Source organism: Crocodylus porosus, unplaced genomic scaffold (assembly GCF_001723895.1).
Source record: "Crocodylus porosus isolate Cpor-Errol unplaced genomic scaffold, CroPor_comp1, whole genome shotgun sequence".
Classification (NCBI taxonomy): Eukaryota; Metazoa; Chordata; order Crocodylia; family Crocodylidae; genus Crocodylus; species Crocodylus porosus.
The window spans coordinates 58,112,778-58,128,243 of NW_017728918.1; the positions used below are offsets into that span (position 1 = coordinate 58,112,778).

General features: G+C 47.0%; 1 protein-coding gene across 1 annotated transcript in view; it reads left to right on the plus strand.

The window, feature by feature from the left end:
• The first annotated feature begins 2,886 nt into the window (after positions 1-2,886).
• The window catches only part of DDX43 (DEAD-box helicase 43), a 52,075-nt gene continuing 39,495 nt past the window's right edge, over positions 2,887-15,466 (plus strand). Inside the window, exons 1-5 of the mRNA XM_019537638.1 lie at positions 2,887-3,190; positions 4,186-4,241; positions 5,413-5,545; positions 8,610-8,759; positions 12,275-12,356. Coding sequence (XP_019393183.1) covers positions 2,887-3,190; positions 4,186-4,241; positions 5,413-5,545; positions 8,610-8,759; positions 12,275-12,356 — 725 coding nt within the window. The remainder of the gene's footprint in view (positions 3,191-4,185; positions 4,242-5,412; positions 5,546-8,609; positions 8,760-12,274; positions 12,357-15,466) is intronic.

A 15,466-nucleotide genomic window follows, 5' to 3' on the forward strand; every position in this document is an offset into this window, starting at 1 on the left:
AGGGAACCCTCCCCCTGGTCAGCAGGATTGGCCATGGGGGACACCCTCTCCCCCCCAGTCAGCAGGATATGCCACAGGAGGACCCCCCCACCAGTTGGCAAGACTGGTCACAGGGGGAGGCAAGTGACTAAAGTGGCTCGAGTTGCCCACGACTACATTCATCCAGGTTTATCTCAGACCAGTTTCAGCCATTTTGAAACTGGTTTACGTGCACTGAACTTATTCTGATGACTTAAACTGGTTTATGTGTAATGTATGTCCCTAGCCGTAATCTGTAACTGATATATGCAAGCACTCAGGCATATTTGCATTGTGTGTTGTGGGCACGTTGGTGTTCTGGTTACAGGTTTAAACCAGTTTCTGTCCCTAGCCTGGGAGAAAAGCACACAGTAGAGCTAAGTAGCAGATGGAAGCTGTAACAGATGGAATCTGCTTCTCTCATAAAGGTTGAGGAAGAGTACCATGATACCCAAAATCTTGCCTATATCTGTCCCAACCATGCAGTTGTTCCAATAAAAGATATCACCCACAGGAATTCTTGTCCCTCACTGCAACTACATCACCTCAGCACCACCATACCCGTGTACATTTATTTATGTGTGATTAGATTTATATGCAACCCTTCCCCAAAAAGGCTCAAGAGAGGTAATACACAGCAAAAAATTACAAAAGCAGAATAAAATATTAAAATAAAATACAAAAATATTGTGAATTATAATATTGTAAAATATTATAAAAATGTTGTAAAATATTATAATAAAATACAAAAAAAGACCCCTCCACCTCCAGATTTCTAAGCAGTCTACCCTAACTCCTTCTGCTCCCCAGGCTCTGACCAAGAAGGCCACCCTCTTCTCCCCACCACCCAACCCAGCCTCCCTTTGCAACCCACTGAAAACAGCAGCCATTTTTTTTTCTGCCCTGCACATCCCTACCCACTCCTACTCCTCCTGCCCCACATGCTGGGGGGTCCTTTCCCTCCTTTACAGTCTCTTCCAACCATACCTCCTTGTTCACAGGAAGACCATAGCTAACCCCATACCCACTCATCTCCCTCCACTTCCCCTTAAGACGCATATTATTCAAAATCTAAACAGTAGCAACAGGATATCATGCTGCCCCATCTCTGTTCATGCCAAAGGAGACCCTCGAGCAGCATCCCACAACTCTCCATGGTTAGAGAATGGCTCTAAGGCAGGGGTTCTCAACCTTTTTGGACTTGAGGCACTCATTCCTAACTATTGTGAGTTGCGGGGCACCCAGTTTCAAAAGCTAATTTATATATTACAGATCTTATTGCCTTGCAGAGGGACCAGGCAATGGAAGTGGGACATAAGCCAGGTAAGGACAAGCTTGAACCTGCCCTTATCTGCTTAGCTCCTCATGCATCATGGCACCCTTCACATAGGGTGAACTCTGTTTGAATCTATTCTGGGAGGTTTACAGAACACCAACGTGCCCACAACACACAACGCAAATATGCCTGAGTGCTTGCGTATATCAGTTACAGATTATGGTGTGTAGACTTTACATCAGGAAAGCAAACACACATTGCTATTACATTTTAAAAACCCAGTGGACTACTGTATAAATCAGATTCAATATTTATTTTAATGAATGCCCTTTCATTTATCTCCCAGGTGACTTTCAGCAGTCTCCTGGAGATTTATATCTCATTCCTGGAGACTCCAGGGCAATCCTGGAGGGTTGACAACCCTACTTTCAGAGGATCTGGCAGCACCCCCAGGTATTGCTGCTCCCCAGTTGAGAACAACGGCTTATGGGGACGAGACTCCAGGTGGAGGAAGGGATGTGGGGAAAGTTGCTGTTCATCTGTAGTCTTGGAGGCTGCAAGTGAAAGAGCAACAGCGGAAAAACTCTTGTCATGCCCTTTTCACTCTCTCTTTCGGCAGCCGCTCTCTGCCATTGCGTGGCACAAGCCTATTTGACGTGCATTGGGAACATAGGCCAATGCCCACCAAGTGAAGCTGACACATAAGCCAGGGCAAGAGGGACCCAGAGCCTGACCCAGTGAATGGCAGCTCTCATGTTCTTGTGGGTTCACGCGTGGTACTTCCATGACCCCAGAGGGAAGGGGCACGATGACACGTATGATCAGTGTTGCCAGGTGCCTGATAATTACTGTATTTGTATAATAATTTCAACTGTTTTATGATGCAAGATCAGTAACACTGAAAATGTATGATCATTTTTTGAGTCGGCTACTTAACGCAGTATATTCAAACCCCAAGTCATTCTCAGGGAGTCTTAACCAACTCCTGGGTTTGCTGTCAGCACTTTCTCATGAGTGCTCGCCTTCAAACCAAGAAACGCTTCAACTTTGACCCATTTCTCACTGACTGGGGGATACAGCAAGCAAGAGAAAGTAAATAAGGCTTATTTGCATAATTTTTTTCAGTGTACTGTCACTTTTTTCAGCAAACGTGATAATTTAGAGCTTCCGGTTTCATATTTGAATACGAGTACGGATCGTTGCATATTTAAGACCAGACAAGGCTGCCTATGATTTCCTGCGTGGGGAGGGGCACAGATGTCCTCATGAGGCCAGAACTATTCTGGACTTTATCCCTGTTTGCCGGAGCGCGGGCATATCAAGGAGATATGCGTTGTGGAGGCACCTAATGGAACCGCCCGAGGCCTCTGCTCAGTCCCGCAACTGGGAAGACGTTGCACCGCCATCAATCCTCCTCCAGCTGATGGCAGGGCAGGCGACGCCATTTTAGCCGTTCCCGCCTCAGAGCCCTTGGCGGCGAAACAGCGAATCGCGTCGCAGGAGCTGCAGCGTTCGGGCCAATCAGAGCGCTTTCCACCTAGCTCCCCCGAAAGCTCTCCGCGTGGCGCAAGAGCCAGGGCGACGGCTCCGCCATGTCAGACTGGGAGGCGGACGGCGATAGCGACGGCGGGGGCCGCGGACCCGCTGCCCTGTCTGAGTGGCGGCCGCTGCCGGCCCTGTGCGCGGGCGGGGGGGAGCGAGCGCAGAGCCCGGGGTCCGAGCGGGCGAAGGTGCGGGGCGGCCGGCGGGGGGCGGGTTTGCGCCCGCCCGTGCCTGGCGTCGACTCTGCGGCCGCCCGGTGGCCCCGGCCCTGGCAGCGCTGCTGGGAGTGGGGCGGCCAGGGCGCGGAGCCGCTGCGATTCCGCCTGGACAGCGCTGTCATCGGGGCGCTCATAGGTGCGGAGCGCTGCGGCCCTCCGCCGCCTAGCGCACGGACAGGCTGGCGGGGGCGGGGGCTGTCCAGCACTGCAAGGGGACGGGCAGGCCAGGCGCCTCCTGCCCCGGAGGGGTCTCTGCCTTGCACCCCCGTGTGTTTGCCTTGGGGTGTTCTCTGCCTCCCACCCTTTCTTTCTCTTGAGTTTCCACAAACCTGCCCCCTTAAAGGTGCTGGTGGGCTGGGTTCTGCCCCTGTTGGGAAAATGTAAGGACCTTGTTACAGGGTAATATGGGGCACTCCCGGAGCTTTGAGTCCCTGGATTGTCTCTCTGTTAACACCTGAAACTAGTCTGAAGCACTGGTTAGGTGGTTCAAAGTTATGCCACTGTGGGACAGGATCATCAGATAAGTGCTGCCTAGCTTGTGTGGCACAAAAGTATAACTGTTCCAGGCTACATGTTAGTGTGAACACCCCCCCCCCCCCCGCTGGCCCGGATTTCGGCCCCTCCCCCCCCACCCCCCTTTATTTTCCACTATCCATGTTGTCTGCCCCAGGGGAGCAGAGTTAACCGGCTGCCCAGCTGCCTGTGTTACTGCTCTGGGCTGGGATCAGGTACAGAAGAGCATCAAGCAGCCTGGCATCTCGGCTGGGCCAGCAGATAAACCCTTCTCTGCCTGTTCCTTCAGAACAAGCAGCCACAAGTAAAGGGGAAGGGGGAACAGTGGGCAGGTCTGGGTCATTGAGGGGAAGGCTGGAATGGGGCAGGGGGATTCTTACCTTTCAGTTCTCCAGGCCTCTGCTGGCCTGAACATGTGACTGCTCTAAACTGGAGCATTAATGCCAGTCAACATTTGGCAGCTCATGATATGAGATGTAATGAAGGCCCTTAGATGTTCATTTTGGCATAGTAAAAAAAAAAAAAAATTCTAATGGCAGTGACTGATAATTTTGAGATGCAGGGCCTGGTGGGATGAGGGCAGGATTGGTGTAATCTGTGTTATGTGTTTTATAATAGGTCGAGGGGGAGCTAAAATAAGGGAACTGGAGGATTTATCGGGGTCAAGAATACAGGTAAGGCGCACCATGCTTGGGCAAGTGTTTTTGCTGTGGCTCTGTCCAGAACGTGCTGATTCTTCTTGGAGAATCATAGTAGAGAAGTAGGGCTGGAAGGTACCTCTTGAGGTCATCTAGTCTAACCCCCTACCTGAGGCAGGATCATCCCTCACCAAACCATCTTGTACAAATCCAAAACTACACAGTCAGCCCTGATAAAGCACCTTAATTCAGGGGTGGGCAAAATGCAGCCTGTGTGCCGGATGTGGGCCACCAGGCCATTCAATCTGGCCCATGGGGCCCCTAAAAAATTTGGGAAATGAATATTTATCTGCCCCTGGCTGCCTGTCATTTGGCCCTCAATGGCTTACCAAAACTCAGTAAGCGACCCTCTGCCCGAAATAGTTGCCCGCCCCTGCCTAAATCAGTCCTGGGTAAAGCAGGGGGACCATAACAGCCAACACCTTGCTCTGCAGCAAAGGTTGCCAAAAATATTCTTCAAGAGATTCCAGAAGGGCCAGAGGAAGGCAACCCCCCCAGTAGTCCGTGCTAATCTGACCATAGGGTAAAATTCCTTCCTGACCCCAAATAAGGCAATCAGTCTGACCCTGAGTGGAGGGGTAGGACCCTCTAGCTTGCAACCTCATGACTTAACTCCTAGCAGGAGCATTAGTATAGCTCATTCCCAATCTCCAGCCTTGGCTGTAGCCAACATCCAGTGCCTCTGAGGATGGCTTGGAAAAAAACCCAACAACACTGACACACATAGCCACAGGAGGGGAAAAATTCCTTCCTTGCCCCATGTGGCAACCACTAAAGCCCAGAAGCGTTATCCAGAGTAATAGCTGTAGGGTTAACTGAGAAACTTGTTTCTTGACCAATTCTTCATCATGAGGTTGCTTATTTTATCACTGTTGCACCTTTTCTGGGGGGAGGGGAGAACAATTAAGAACAAGAAAATGACCACACACATTTATTCCATCTGTAAAAGACAGTTTGGTAATGTGGTGTTTCCTTTTCTTGTAAGCGACAATAAGAATGAACAAAATATAAAATTTGAAACCCCATCATTTGTTATACATTTTGCTTAATACCAAACTTAAAGAAAAAACAATGAATGGAATTATATGCATATGTTATAATTTATGAGTGGAGTGCTACCTAATAATGTACAGCTTTCTAAATCTAGATTATAAGGGGAGAACATGAGGCTGAAGTAAAGATTTTTGGCAATGATGTTACACAGAACAAAGCAAAAATGTTGATTGATGATCTTGTTAAAAGGTGCAGCCAAACCTACCCAGCAGAAAGAACTGAGAAAGGTAAGAAATATATGCTGCACCCCGGGTCTTTCCTGAATCAAGTGCTTTTTAATAACATTGGAATTGTAATTTGTGCCAAGATGGGGGTTATGGGCTGTACTGTAACACAAGAACTTTTGCTTTAAGCAGCCTTACAGGTTTGTTTGGCATTATCAGGAATCGTTAAAGCCTGAATAAAGTTAGGGTATCTTCTTTAACTTCATAAATGGCGTATATACTGTTCCCACGCACCTTCAGCAAATATAGAAATATACTATGTCACAGTCTTTACTTCATTGCCTAATAATTCTTAACATGTATATGGTCACTGCACTTAAAGATGTGGACAAATAAGTGTCCAGCAAAGAGCAACAAAAATGATTGGAGGTCTGGGAAACATGACATACAAGGAAAGGCTGAAAGAACTGGTGTTAATTAGTCTTGAGAAGAGAAAGTAAGCTTCAAATATCTGAAGGGTGTGTATGAACAGGATGATAGACTGTTCTCTGGACACCAAGAGCAAGACGAGTAGTAGTCTTAGATTACAGCAAAGGAAATTTAAGAGAAACATCAGGAAGAACTTTTGCTTTTAGAGAGGTTAAGCATTGTGACATGCTACCTGTAGAGGTGGAATCTCCCATCTCTGGAAGAGGTTAAGAGTAGATTTGTTAACCCTTGTTAGAAATTATCATACATTGGACTAGATGACCTTCAGAAGTCCCTTCCAGCTCTACTTATTTATGCTTTTGTATTAGGCAACACAGCATAGGTCAGTGGTCTACAGCCTTTTTAGCTTGGAGATCACTTTTGGAAATTAAGAGGAACCGAAGATCTAGCCCCCCCCCAACTCCCGCCTAGCGGGTAAGTGTGGGAGGGGGGAGGGGAAAGGGCTGTTGGGGGTGGGGGAGAGAGGCATGGCAGATTGAAGCCCCAGCCCTATCCTACTCCCTCCCTCACTGCTGAGGCCTCAATGCCCCCCCCCGCCCCCCAGCAGCAGTGAGGGTAGGTCAAGTGACAGAACCAGGAGCGGCTCGTTCTGGGGGGAGGGGGCACAGCATGGGGGAGCACTTGCCTCCAGGTCTGCACATGGGGCAGGCGGAGCGGGCTGGAGCCGGGGAAGCTCTGGGCTCTTCCCGGCTGGGCTGCACTCAAACCAGGCAGCTGCGGTGGTGGCGCTGGGAGCAGGGCGTCCCCACTCACAGCGTCACCACCATCTAAGACGAGTGAAGCGCAGGCCTGGCCTAATGGGATCAGCCCGATGCACCTTGCAGACTGTATCTTCAGCTGCCTTCCCCCTGCGCCTGCCAGCCCCCGACTCCCATGTCTCCGGGGAGGGAGTGGGGAGGCTGCACCAAGCTGTTCCTGCCAGGCCTGGCCCGCACTGCACGTGGCAGCAGCACTGGGAGTGAGGATTGGGTGGGGGGAGGTATGGCCCAGCACCGCCACTGCAACCACACAGCTTGAGCACAGCCTGGCTGAGAACAGCCTGGAGCTTCCCTGGCCTCAGCCTGCCCTGCCCTGTGTGCAGATTCTGCCCCCACCCTCCCAGGCTGCATGCCCCCCTTTCTGCACCCCCCAGACAAGCCACTTGTGGCTCCATACCCCATCCCGCCCTGGCTGTGCAGGGCCTGCCCCCACTCCCTACCTGCAGCCACCAGTGCTGCCCCACGTTTGGAGGGGGCACACGTCCTCCGATCTGTGCCCGGTGGAGGTGGCTGTAACAGCGGGCTGCACTTTGTGCCCTGAGCCCCAATGCACGTGCCCCCTGGGCCTCTGCCCTTTCCCTCCCCCACAGACTGATCTGCTGAGCTAGAGGAGTGGGCATGTGCACATGACATGCTCAGCCAGCCCAGGATCAACTTCAAGAGGCTCTGATGACCACTGGCATAGGTAAATTGCATGGGTTTTTCCCAAGAAAAGTAAAGAGGGCTGTCTGCAGCCCCCAGGCACCCACTGCCATGTAGCCTTCTACTCCTCCCCCACTGTAATGCACCAGTGCCCTGAGTCCCCAGGCTGCTGACTGCAAGTGGGCCTGCTTCCAAGTGTGGGGGCAGGCAGCAAAAGATAGAGGTGGAGGAGGAAGAGGCCCAAGGACCCTGGCAGCAGAGCCTGGTGGCCACAGCTTAATCCACTGGGGGCTGCATGTGGTGCCAGTCAGACAACTGTGGAATAAAAGATCAAGTAAGGTTTCATGTTACAGTGTAATAAAGTGAGAAATTATCATGTGTGTTATTCCTATACTTGTGTTGTATATATCTGAGTAACAGCTGTTTTGTATTGTAACATTGATTTTGTGCTTATGGCTGTTTTGTGTGTTTGTAAGCTGGCAAAGGTTATGTGCATCTTCAGCTCTGGTCTGAGGAACTGAAGGGGAAGGCAGAAGTTGGAGCTGAGAGTTGGGTTCCACATTTTTGAGAGGGCGGAAATAGAATATTTAAGAGTTGTATACTGTGATGCCTGGAGAAAGTAGTAAACTAGCAGCTAGAAATTCTCAGTATTGGGTTCTTTAAACTTGCAGGATATGTTGCAGCTAATTGCAAGCTGCTGTTTAGGAGCACAGTAAACCAAATGAGGATGAGGTTGAGAGATGGCACTAAATTTTGGAACTCGAGTATCTGTGTTGCACATAATTCATAGCTCTCCCAGAAAACAGTTTTAATTTAATAAATCAGTTTAAATAAAGGCATTATACATGTCTTATATCTTTGGGGAAATTTATTCATGCTTTTGTTAACTGTTGTAGAAACTTTATCAGGGGTTGAAAGAAGCAGTCTGCCACTCTGAGAATTCAATTCCTGTTTTATTCCAGGTTACATTCAGTTCCTCAAAACCCAAGTAAGCCTTCATTCTACCCGATTGGTCTGCTTGGGACTTGCTGGAAATCCTATCAGTGTTTGTGTTAACTAACCAAAGATTGTTGAAGTGCCCCATGCTCCCAACCTCTTTCCCTTTTTTGCCTTTCCTAAAAATGCATCTGCAGATCTTTCTGTCCTGAAATAAAACTGTTTGTAGATTTATCATCTATTTCTCGAGAGGATTTATCCCAAATCCTTATTTTTCTACTTTTTCCCCCCCTCTCCAACAGCTTTCTTCAAACATCAGGATTTCGTCTATAATGATTCCCGTGAGAGCAGTTGTGATTTTGTAAAGTGTAGAAATGTCCCACAAAAATCGGTGATTGACTGGGCATCTCTACGAGAAAATAAAGCTAGATATGAAGCCATGAAGTGGGCAGGTTAGTATTGCAGGTTTTGAAAGAGCATGTGATCCTGGGCTTGAAAATATGGTCTTAGATATCTTGCACTTAACAAATCTGTTACAGGTGGAAACGGTTTTAGCTTATGATGTATTGACAGGGCTGCATATTCTTCACTGTCTTAATATCTTGTGGGACATGGAGTGTCTTCTTCCCACTGCCACTCACAGGCATGTTCCAAACTTGGAAATATACTGGTAAAGATCTATTTGTCCATGCTCTTTGTGGTGGTGGCCATCTTTAAGGGCCTAAGTGAGGTTGGAAGAAGGCCCAATTATACTATTAGGCTGGTGTCGACTTAGCAACTGTTCAGGATAGTGTTTAAATGATTACATAAATTTATTAGGTTAAGTAAGAAAGGCATAACAATCCAGCTTTCTAGAAAGTCTTAGATGAAAGTTTTTAATTCCTAGCAAAGTATTAATAAATAATCAAAATTGCATAGGAAGCATATACCTCAAGGATGTAGACTTAGGTGTTTTGTTAGTAGTGAATTACGTCCCCTGTGTATTGCTGTATTGTGAATATAATCTCATGCTACATTTAGTTAAAAAGTTAGAAACTTTAGGGGCGAGTAAAAAGGGTAGCTCTGTTACTGAGTCTGTGAAGGAAAGGAAACAAGAAAGTGATGAGGAGGCACTCCAGGCCAGCCAAAGAAAGAATAAGAAGTCCTCCTCAAATCAGGAAATACAAATTCTGGCCAGTTTGCACCTTCCAGGATTACTGAAGAATAACTAGTTGCCAGGAATATGATGAAACTTGAAACAAGTCATCTTGAAGATCTGTTAGAGAGAACAGTGTGTATGGGCTACATCAGGGTAACATCATAACATGGGCTACATCAGGGTTGTCTGACTTGTGGCCCTTGAACTGTGCACAGCCTGTCTGGAATTAACTTGTGACCTGTGAGCTCCCACTCAGCTGTTCTTCCAGCTACTCTTTCTGCTGCTGCTAGGGTCCCTGGGCTCCCTCTCCTTTTTCTGGCTTCTGTTTCCTGCCCCTGGGGATAGAGAGCTGCTTTCATGATCCCGTCTTCCTTATGGTGGTCCTCTGCTAGCTGAGAAAATGGGTAAGAGGCAGCTTGAGAAGCACTAGGGTAAGCATACATCTTGGAGGTGATAAATCCTTTGTCATATATGCTACAGGCAACTTCTGTGTGTGGTGTGCAAGCCCTGGTCTGTCAAGGGAAGTGCCAGAATGCAGGCAGTGGGAACAGGATATTGCTGAGAGAGGAGGTGTCACTCCTAGAGCCAGGTTTATTATGTAGGTGTTACTGCCAAGAGCCAGGCCTAATCCTGAAGATACTAGTGAATTCTGGATTTTCACTCACTATAAAACTACAGCAATTGCAAGGCCAGGGAAGGAGTGACACCTCTCACAGCAGCATCCTGCCTCTATTCTACTGTGTGGAGAGGGCACAGAGCTTAATTTACAGCACATCTGCCAAAAAGGTTGGCCACTACTGATGTATCTTGTGCTTTAAGTATACACAACCAAGCTGGATTGTAGACCTGCCTTGTGTCTTTGTCAATGGTTAACCAATCAAGTCATGAGTATCTTTGTTGTTATTTTTCTGTGCTTGTGTGTGGGAATAGCTAGGCAGTGGCGGGGTATGCCACCACCATGGTATAGACATGCTCTAAGTCAGTGGTTCTCAACCCCCACAGGGATGCCAGAGCATGGGTGTTGCAGCCAAGGTGGTGGCCACGTGAGAAGTCGATGTACATCAGAAAGAGTTGTGGAATGCATATGTTCTCTTGCTTCACTGGTTCTTTGATAACTCTGAAACAGGAAGAAGAGTTGACTAATGCTGCAGCCCCTACTGGTCTGCACCTTCCATCCCCACCTCCCCCCTCCCCAATGTTCCTCAAGGAAACAGGCAGATGGTACAGTTCCACCTGCCCCATGTATCTGTTTCTCAGCCCCCTAAAAGGAAGATGCAATAGGATTTGATGTGCAATCCCAACAGTTGCACCTCTTGTCATGCAACATGTAGATTGAGGGACTAAGCATACTATTGAGCAACAGAACCATGTTGCAAATCAGATTGAGCCCAGAATCATGATCCCAGATTTCCTCTGCACTTACAGTCTTCACTCCTGTTGCTGGGAGCCCCATCAGCTGACGGATCTCCTAGCTGCTGGAGCTCTGATTGTTGCTGAGATGCCCAGCCATGGAGGCATGTGGTGCACCTACTGCTGGAAGCTCCAAATCCTGCTGGGGCACACCATGTGCTTCTGTAGCTAGAAGCCGTGTCTGTGATAGAACTCCCAGCTCTGGAAGGGGCACCCTGTGGTCCTGCACCTGAGAGCTCTGTCAGCTGATAAGGTTTCCCAGCTGTTCCCCCAGCTAGGATCTCTGCTCAGCTGACCAGTGCTCCCAGCCTTTTCAGTCTGGGAGCACTGGCCATACCACACGTTCAGTTAAAAGTGTGATCAGAACCAGTGACAAAGTTAATACATGCATTTTGTATAACTTTGATGCTTACGCCTGGTTTTACCATGCCATTAATTGAATGAATGTGTGTCCAGGTCACTAAGATGTGATTAACAAGTTAATCTAGTATTAAGTATAATGTGTCAGTAGCCAAAGAGGCACTACAGGGCCAGACTAGGAAGGGCTGCAGCACAAGTTGGCTCTCCCACCTTCTTTAGGGTCATCAGAGAACTCTAATGAGGCAAGAGAGCACTTGCATGCCACAGCCCTTCCTGGTCTGGCTGTACAGCAGACGTCTGGGGGTCTTATACTAGCTGGCAGTAGCAGGTCACTGGCAGTTGAGAACCACTGAGGTAAAGTAAGACAGCACCCTTAATCATTCTCAACTGGGGCTGCTACTAAATTTAATAAAGTTGGGGTGCTCTGACTCTAAAAAGGTTGGGAACCACTGTTCTGAGTGGTCACTTGTGCTTTTTATGTATTCAACTAAAGCTGCTTGTTTATTGTAAAGTGTTATGTGAGCTGTTAGAATATTTTTAAAGACTCATAATTGAGAGGTAATTTTTTATACAGAATTTGATTTTTTTTCCCTTAATTTTATTCTGTTTCTATATTCCCAGCAAGGCTTCTACTTCTAATTTGTTTTGTAGTGTGAAGTACGTGAGAATTCATGTATTGAATCATTTTGAGCTTTTTAACCTTAAATTTTGATTATAATATTTTTAGGCTTTTATCTGCAAGAATTTCTGTTTAAACTAGTATGCTATAGAATAATGGGAACCACCTTTTCAGCAAATTAGCTCTATGCCCTCCTTGCATGCCACTCTGATATCCTTCCTCTGCCCAATCTACTGCTGTGCTTTATCTTCCCAATTCCCCCTCCTTTGCTTTTGGCTTCCTGCCTGTTGGCTCCTGTGCTGTCTGTCCCTTCCCTGATGACAGGTGCCACACGTGTGCTGTGGGTTGGCCATCCCTGTTTTAGAAGATGCATATAGTATAATCTTCAAAAACTATTTTTTTTTATAGCAGCCTGTCTTTTTCCTAATTCTTGTTTTAAGATTTACCTCCAGTTGAGAAAAACTTCTACAAAGAATCACCAAAGGTTGCTTCCATGTCACGAGAAGAAGTAGAGAATTGGCGGTAAGATTTTTTGGTGTGAAAGTACATATTTGCTCATGTATTGGAATTGTAAACTTTCATGTAGATAGGTCTTAGTATGACAGTTTCTAAATATTTTAAAGTGTTGTTTCTGGCAACAGTTCTGCAGATCTTTATTTCAGGTTGAATATTAGTTGATAGACATTACTATTTTGTGGATTTGTCAAGAGCAAATCATGGTTTATCCACCAGACTTCTTATATGGTAGGTGAGAACAGCAGATGTGATGCATCTCCTCAGTTTACATCTTTACTGACTGCCTGTCTTGCATGCAAATCAGCCCAGGCTCTGGCTTTTTTACTATTCATTCCATCCAAGAGCAATACACACCAACTGCAGATGCTGCCTCAGTCTGATGAAGAGTATTTAAACCCAAAAGCTTGCTGAGAACAGTTTTTTTTCAACTATTTGAGTTAGTCTAATAAAAGATAACAGATTTACCCAAAGAAACTTGTCTATCTGTTTCCAAATCTCACTGCTTTTTCTGTCCCATCTTACTTGTATATGTGTATTTGCTGCTGTAATACGTTTGACATAATTGTATAATTCTGGCACTTTTTTAAGTACAGCCTGAAGGAAGGAGGGAGATTTGACAGCTCCCAGTTAGAGCTGAAATATTGGCTGAATCGTGTATTTTGGATAGGAGTAGGAAAACAGTGAAAGCAAACAACTGATAACTATTCCCATTTTTAAAAGGCCCTTGTATCTTAATATTTGAGGTTACTATAGGTTCTAAAGGTTTTTAAAACTTATTTAGTTATTTTTAGACTTTTCTCCTTGTTAACCTAGACAGGGGTGTTGAATTCGCCTTTTACCCCAAGCTGGATCCAAACTATGGGTCTTCTTTTCGTTCAGATCTATAGGGTAAGCAATAGAGACTGTGGTGGCAGTGATGGGACAAGCAGCAGCCAGGGATGGCCAGAAGCTACTGTAGAGGCAGTGGTGACAACATAGCCGTCAACCAAGGGGCAAGCAAGGCTGTGGCAGATCAGCTATCACTCATCTCCTGCCTCCAACAGCCATTTCCATTGGGACCCTGGATTCTGTGGCCAGCACTGCCTCTAAATTCCTTAACTCACCAGCAGCCCTGAGAACTGGATGTAGTGGCTCTACATTCTCTATGCTTGACACCTCTAACCCAGAGTATGGACAGATTTAATCTTTTAATGTACCAAGCACTCCATACAGTAAGGGGATAGATACTACCAGATAATAAAATGTTTTAAATTGGTCTACTCTGTCTCAAAATTACCCCAGGAAAAGAGGACAACTTTTGAAGTGTTTCCAGTTATATTTACATGCTTGAGCAGAGTTTAATAGGGAGGGTCTGTCTGCCAACAGTGCTTGATTTCCTTTCCCCTTCCCACTACTCCTGAGGAGCTGCACTCAGACTTCCACTGGTTCAAGGACACAGGACTGTATTTAGCACGTAACATTGTCTATTTAGACAGGCCTGACAGCGTGCCAAGCCCTCCATTTGCTAATCCCGCTTCCAGTCTGGAATCTGTCTCAGCTTCTCAGGTGCAAAACAGTCTTGAGGATCCTTAGTGTGTCACCATTGGCTTTCATCCACAATATGTAAACCAGCATCCTTGGTCACTTCTGTGTGGTCCACAAACTGAAAGCAGATATGGGTTATTGGCCTCCTTGCCATCTGAGCAGAATACCCAGTGTTTGCTGCAAAAGAGTCATACATGGCCTGGTTCTGGTGAATGGATAACTTCTGAATAGCTACTTGGCAACCAGCATCAGTGCTTCACCAAGATCAGGTTACTTAAGGAGCTGTATAAGAGAGCCTGTGATGCTAATTGTGTCTTGGTTGCCTGGAGTGTGATTTGCCACTGTTAAAACAAGTTGTTCTGGACACTGTCCAGTGATGATTTTGCCTTAAAGCCCTACTCTATTGTTTACTCTGGCAGTCAGTCCAGGGCCATCTGATAACTCCAGCAAAACCAAGCATGAGGAGCCTCTATTTTTTGTCCTGCCCACAGCTGAGAAGACCTACAAGGGTCAGGATAAGTTTCAGGAGTTCCTTCTCCCATTCAGAACTAATCAGCAGGAGGTGTATCAGCCACTGGAGCGTGACAGTTCAGATCCCACTGACATGAAGCATCTGGGGCCATCCTGACAGAACATCCTCTTGACTTCCCAGCTGAGGCTCCCTTTCCTGTTGGCTCCATCTTCCTCTCCTCCCTCCCTCCTCCCCCCACTCCCCAGTCATGGTAAATGGGCAGCCAGGAGGGAGTGCCAAGATGGCTGCCCACTCAACCATGTGGTGAGTTGCCACATTCCAATATGGTGATAGAATTCATGGTCATCTTCTTCCCCCATCCTCTCCTCACACCCATTGCCCTAGTAATTTGGCAGCCTGCAAGTGGCCTATTGAAGGGTTGGATAAAAGGCACAGGTTACCTCATGTGCCCGCTTGCGGGTGTATGTTTTTTGCAGTATGGGGAGCCAGGGCTGCCTCTTGAGTTGGGAGTGGTGAGGCAGCATAGGTGTCAAGTGGACAGCAAGTTAACATGACAGGATGCTCCCATACTACTTTATCCTTGGTCAGGCAATGAGCGAGCCTTGGAAGGGTTGGGTAACAGTTCAAAAAACACTTTCTTTTGGTTTCTGTTAAGAGCAGACATGTTTTGACTGTATAATAAAAGGTTCATTTTGTTCACAAGTAATCACTTAACATGTCCCATGACTTGTTCAGTCGTTAACAGAGTGCTCTCCTTTCACTTCACAGCCTCGTATCAATGAAAGTTTGCCATGACATCTGAGAGTTATGTTCCAGGAACTTAGCTTTTGATGCTCAGTATTAGCCTGCAAGCCCCCAGACCTCTAGAAAAGTATTCCTTGGCCTTGCAAATAAACATCCAGAGCAGATGGCACTCTCTGGTATCTGGATATTCCCCTTGTGCCCTCTATGTTTTGAGGCATCCAAAGGTGCATTTCATGGTCATCTGGCAGCTGCTCAGTTGGTAGCTGAGCAGTTCCTTTCTGGTGTTCCAGGCTTTCAGATGGCAAATCTCTGTGGCCAAGAGTGTTCTTTTGCTGGTGACTTCATGCTGGAGCAACACTGGCCCATCTCTCTGAAG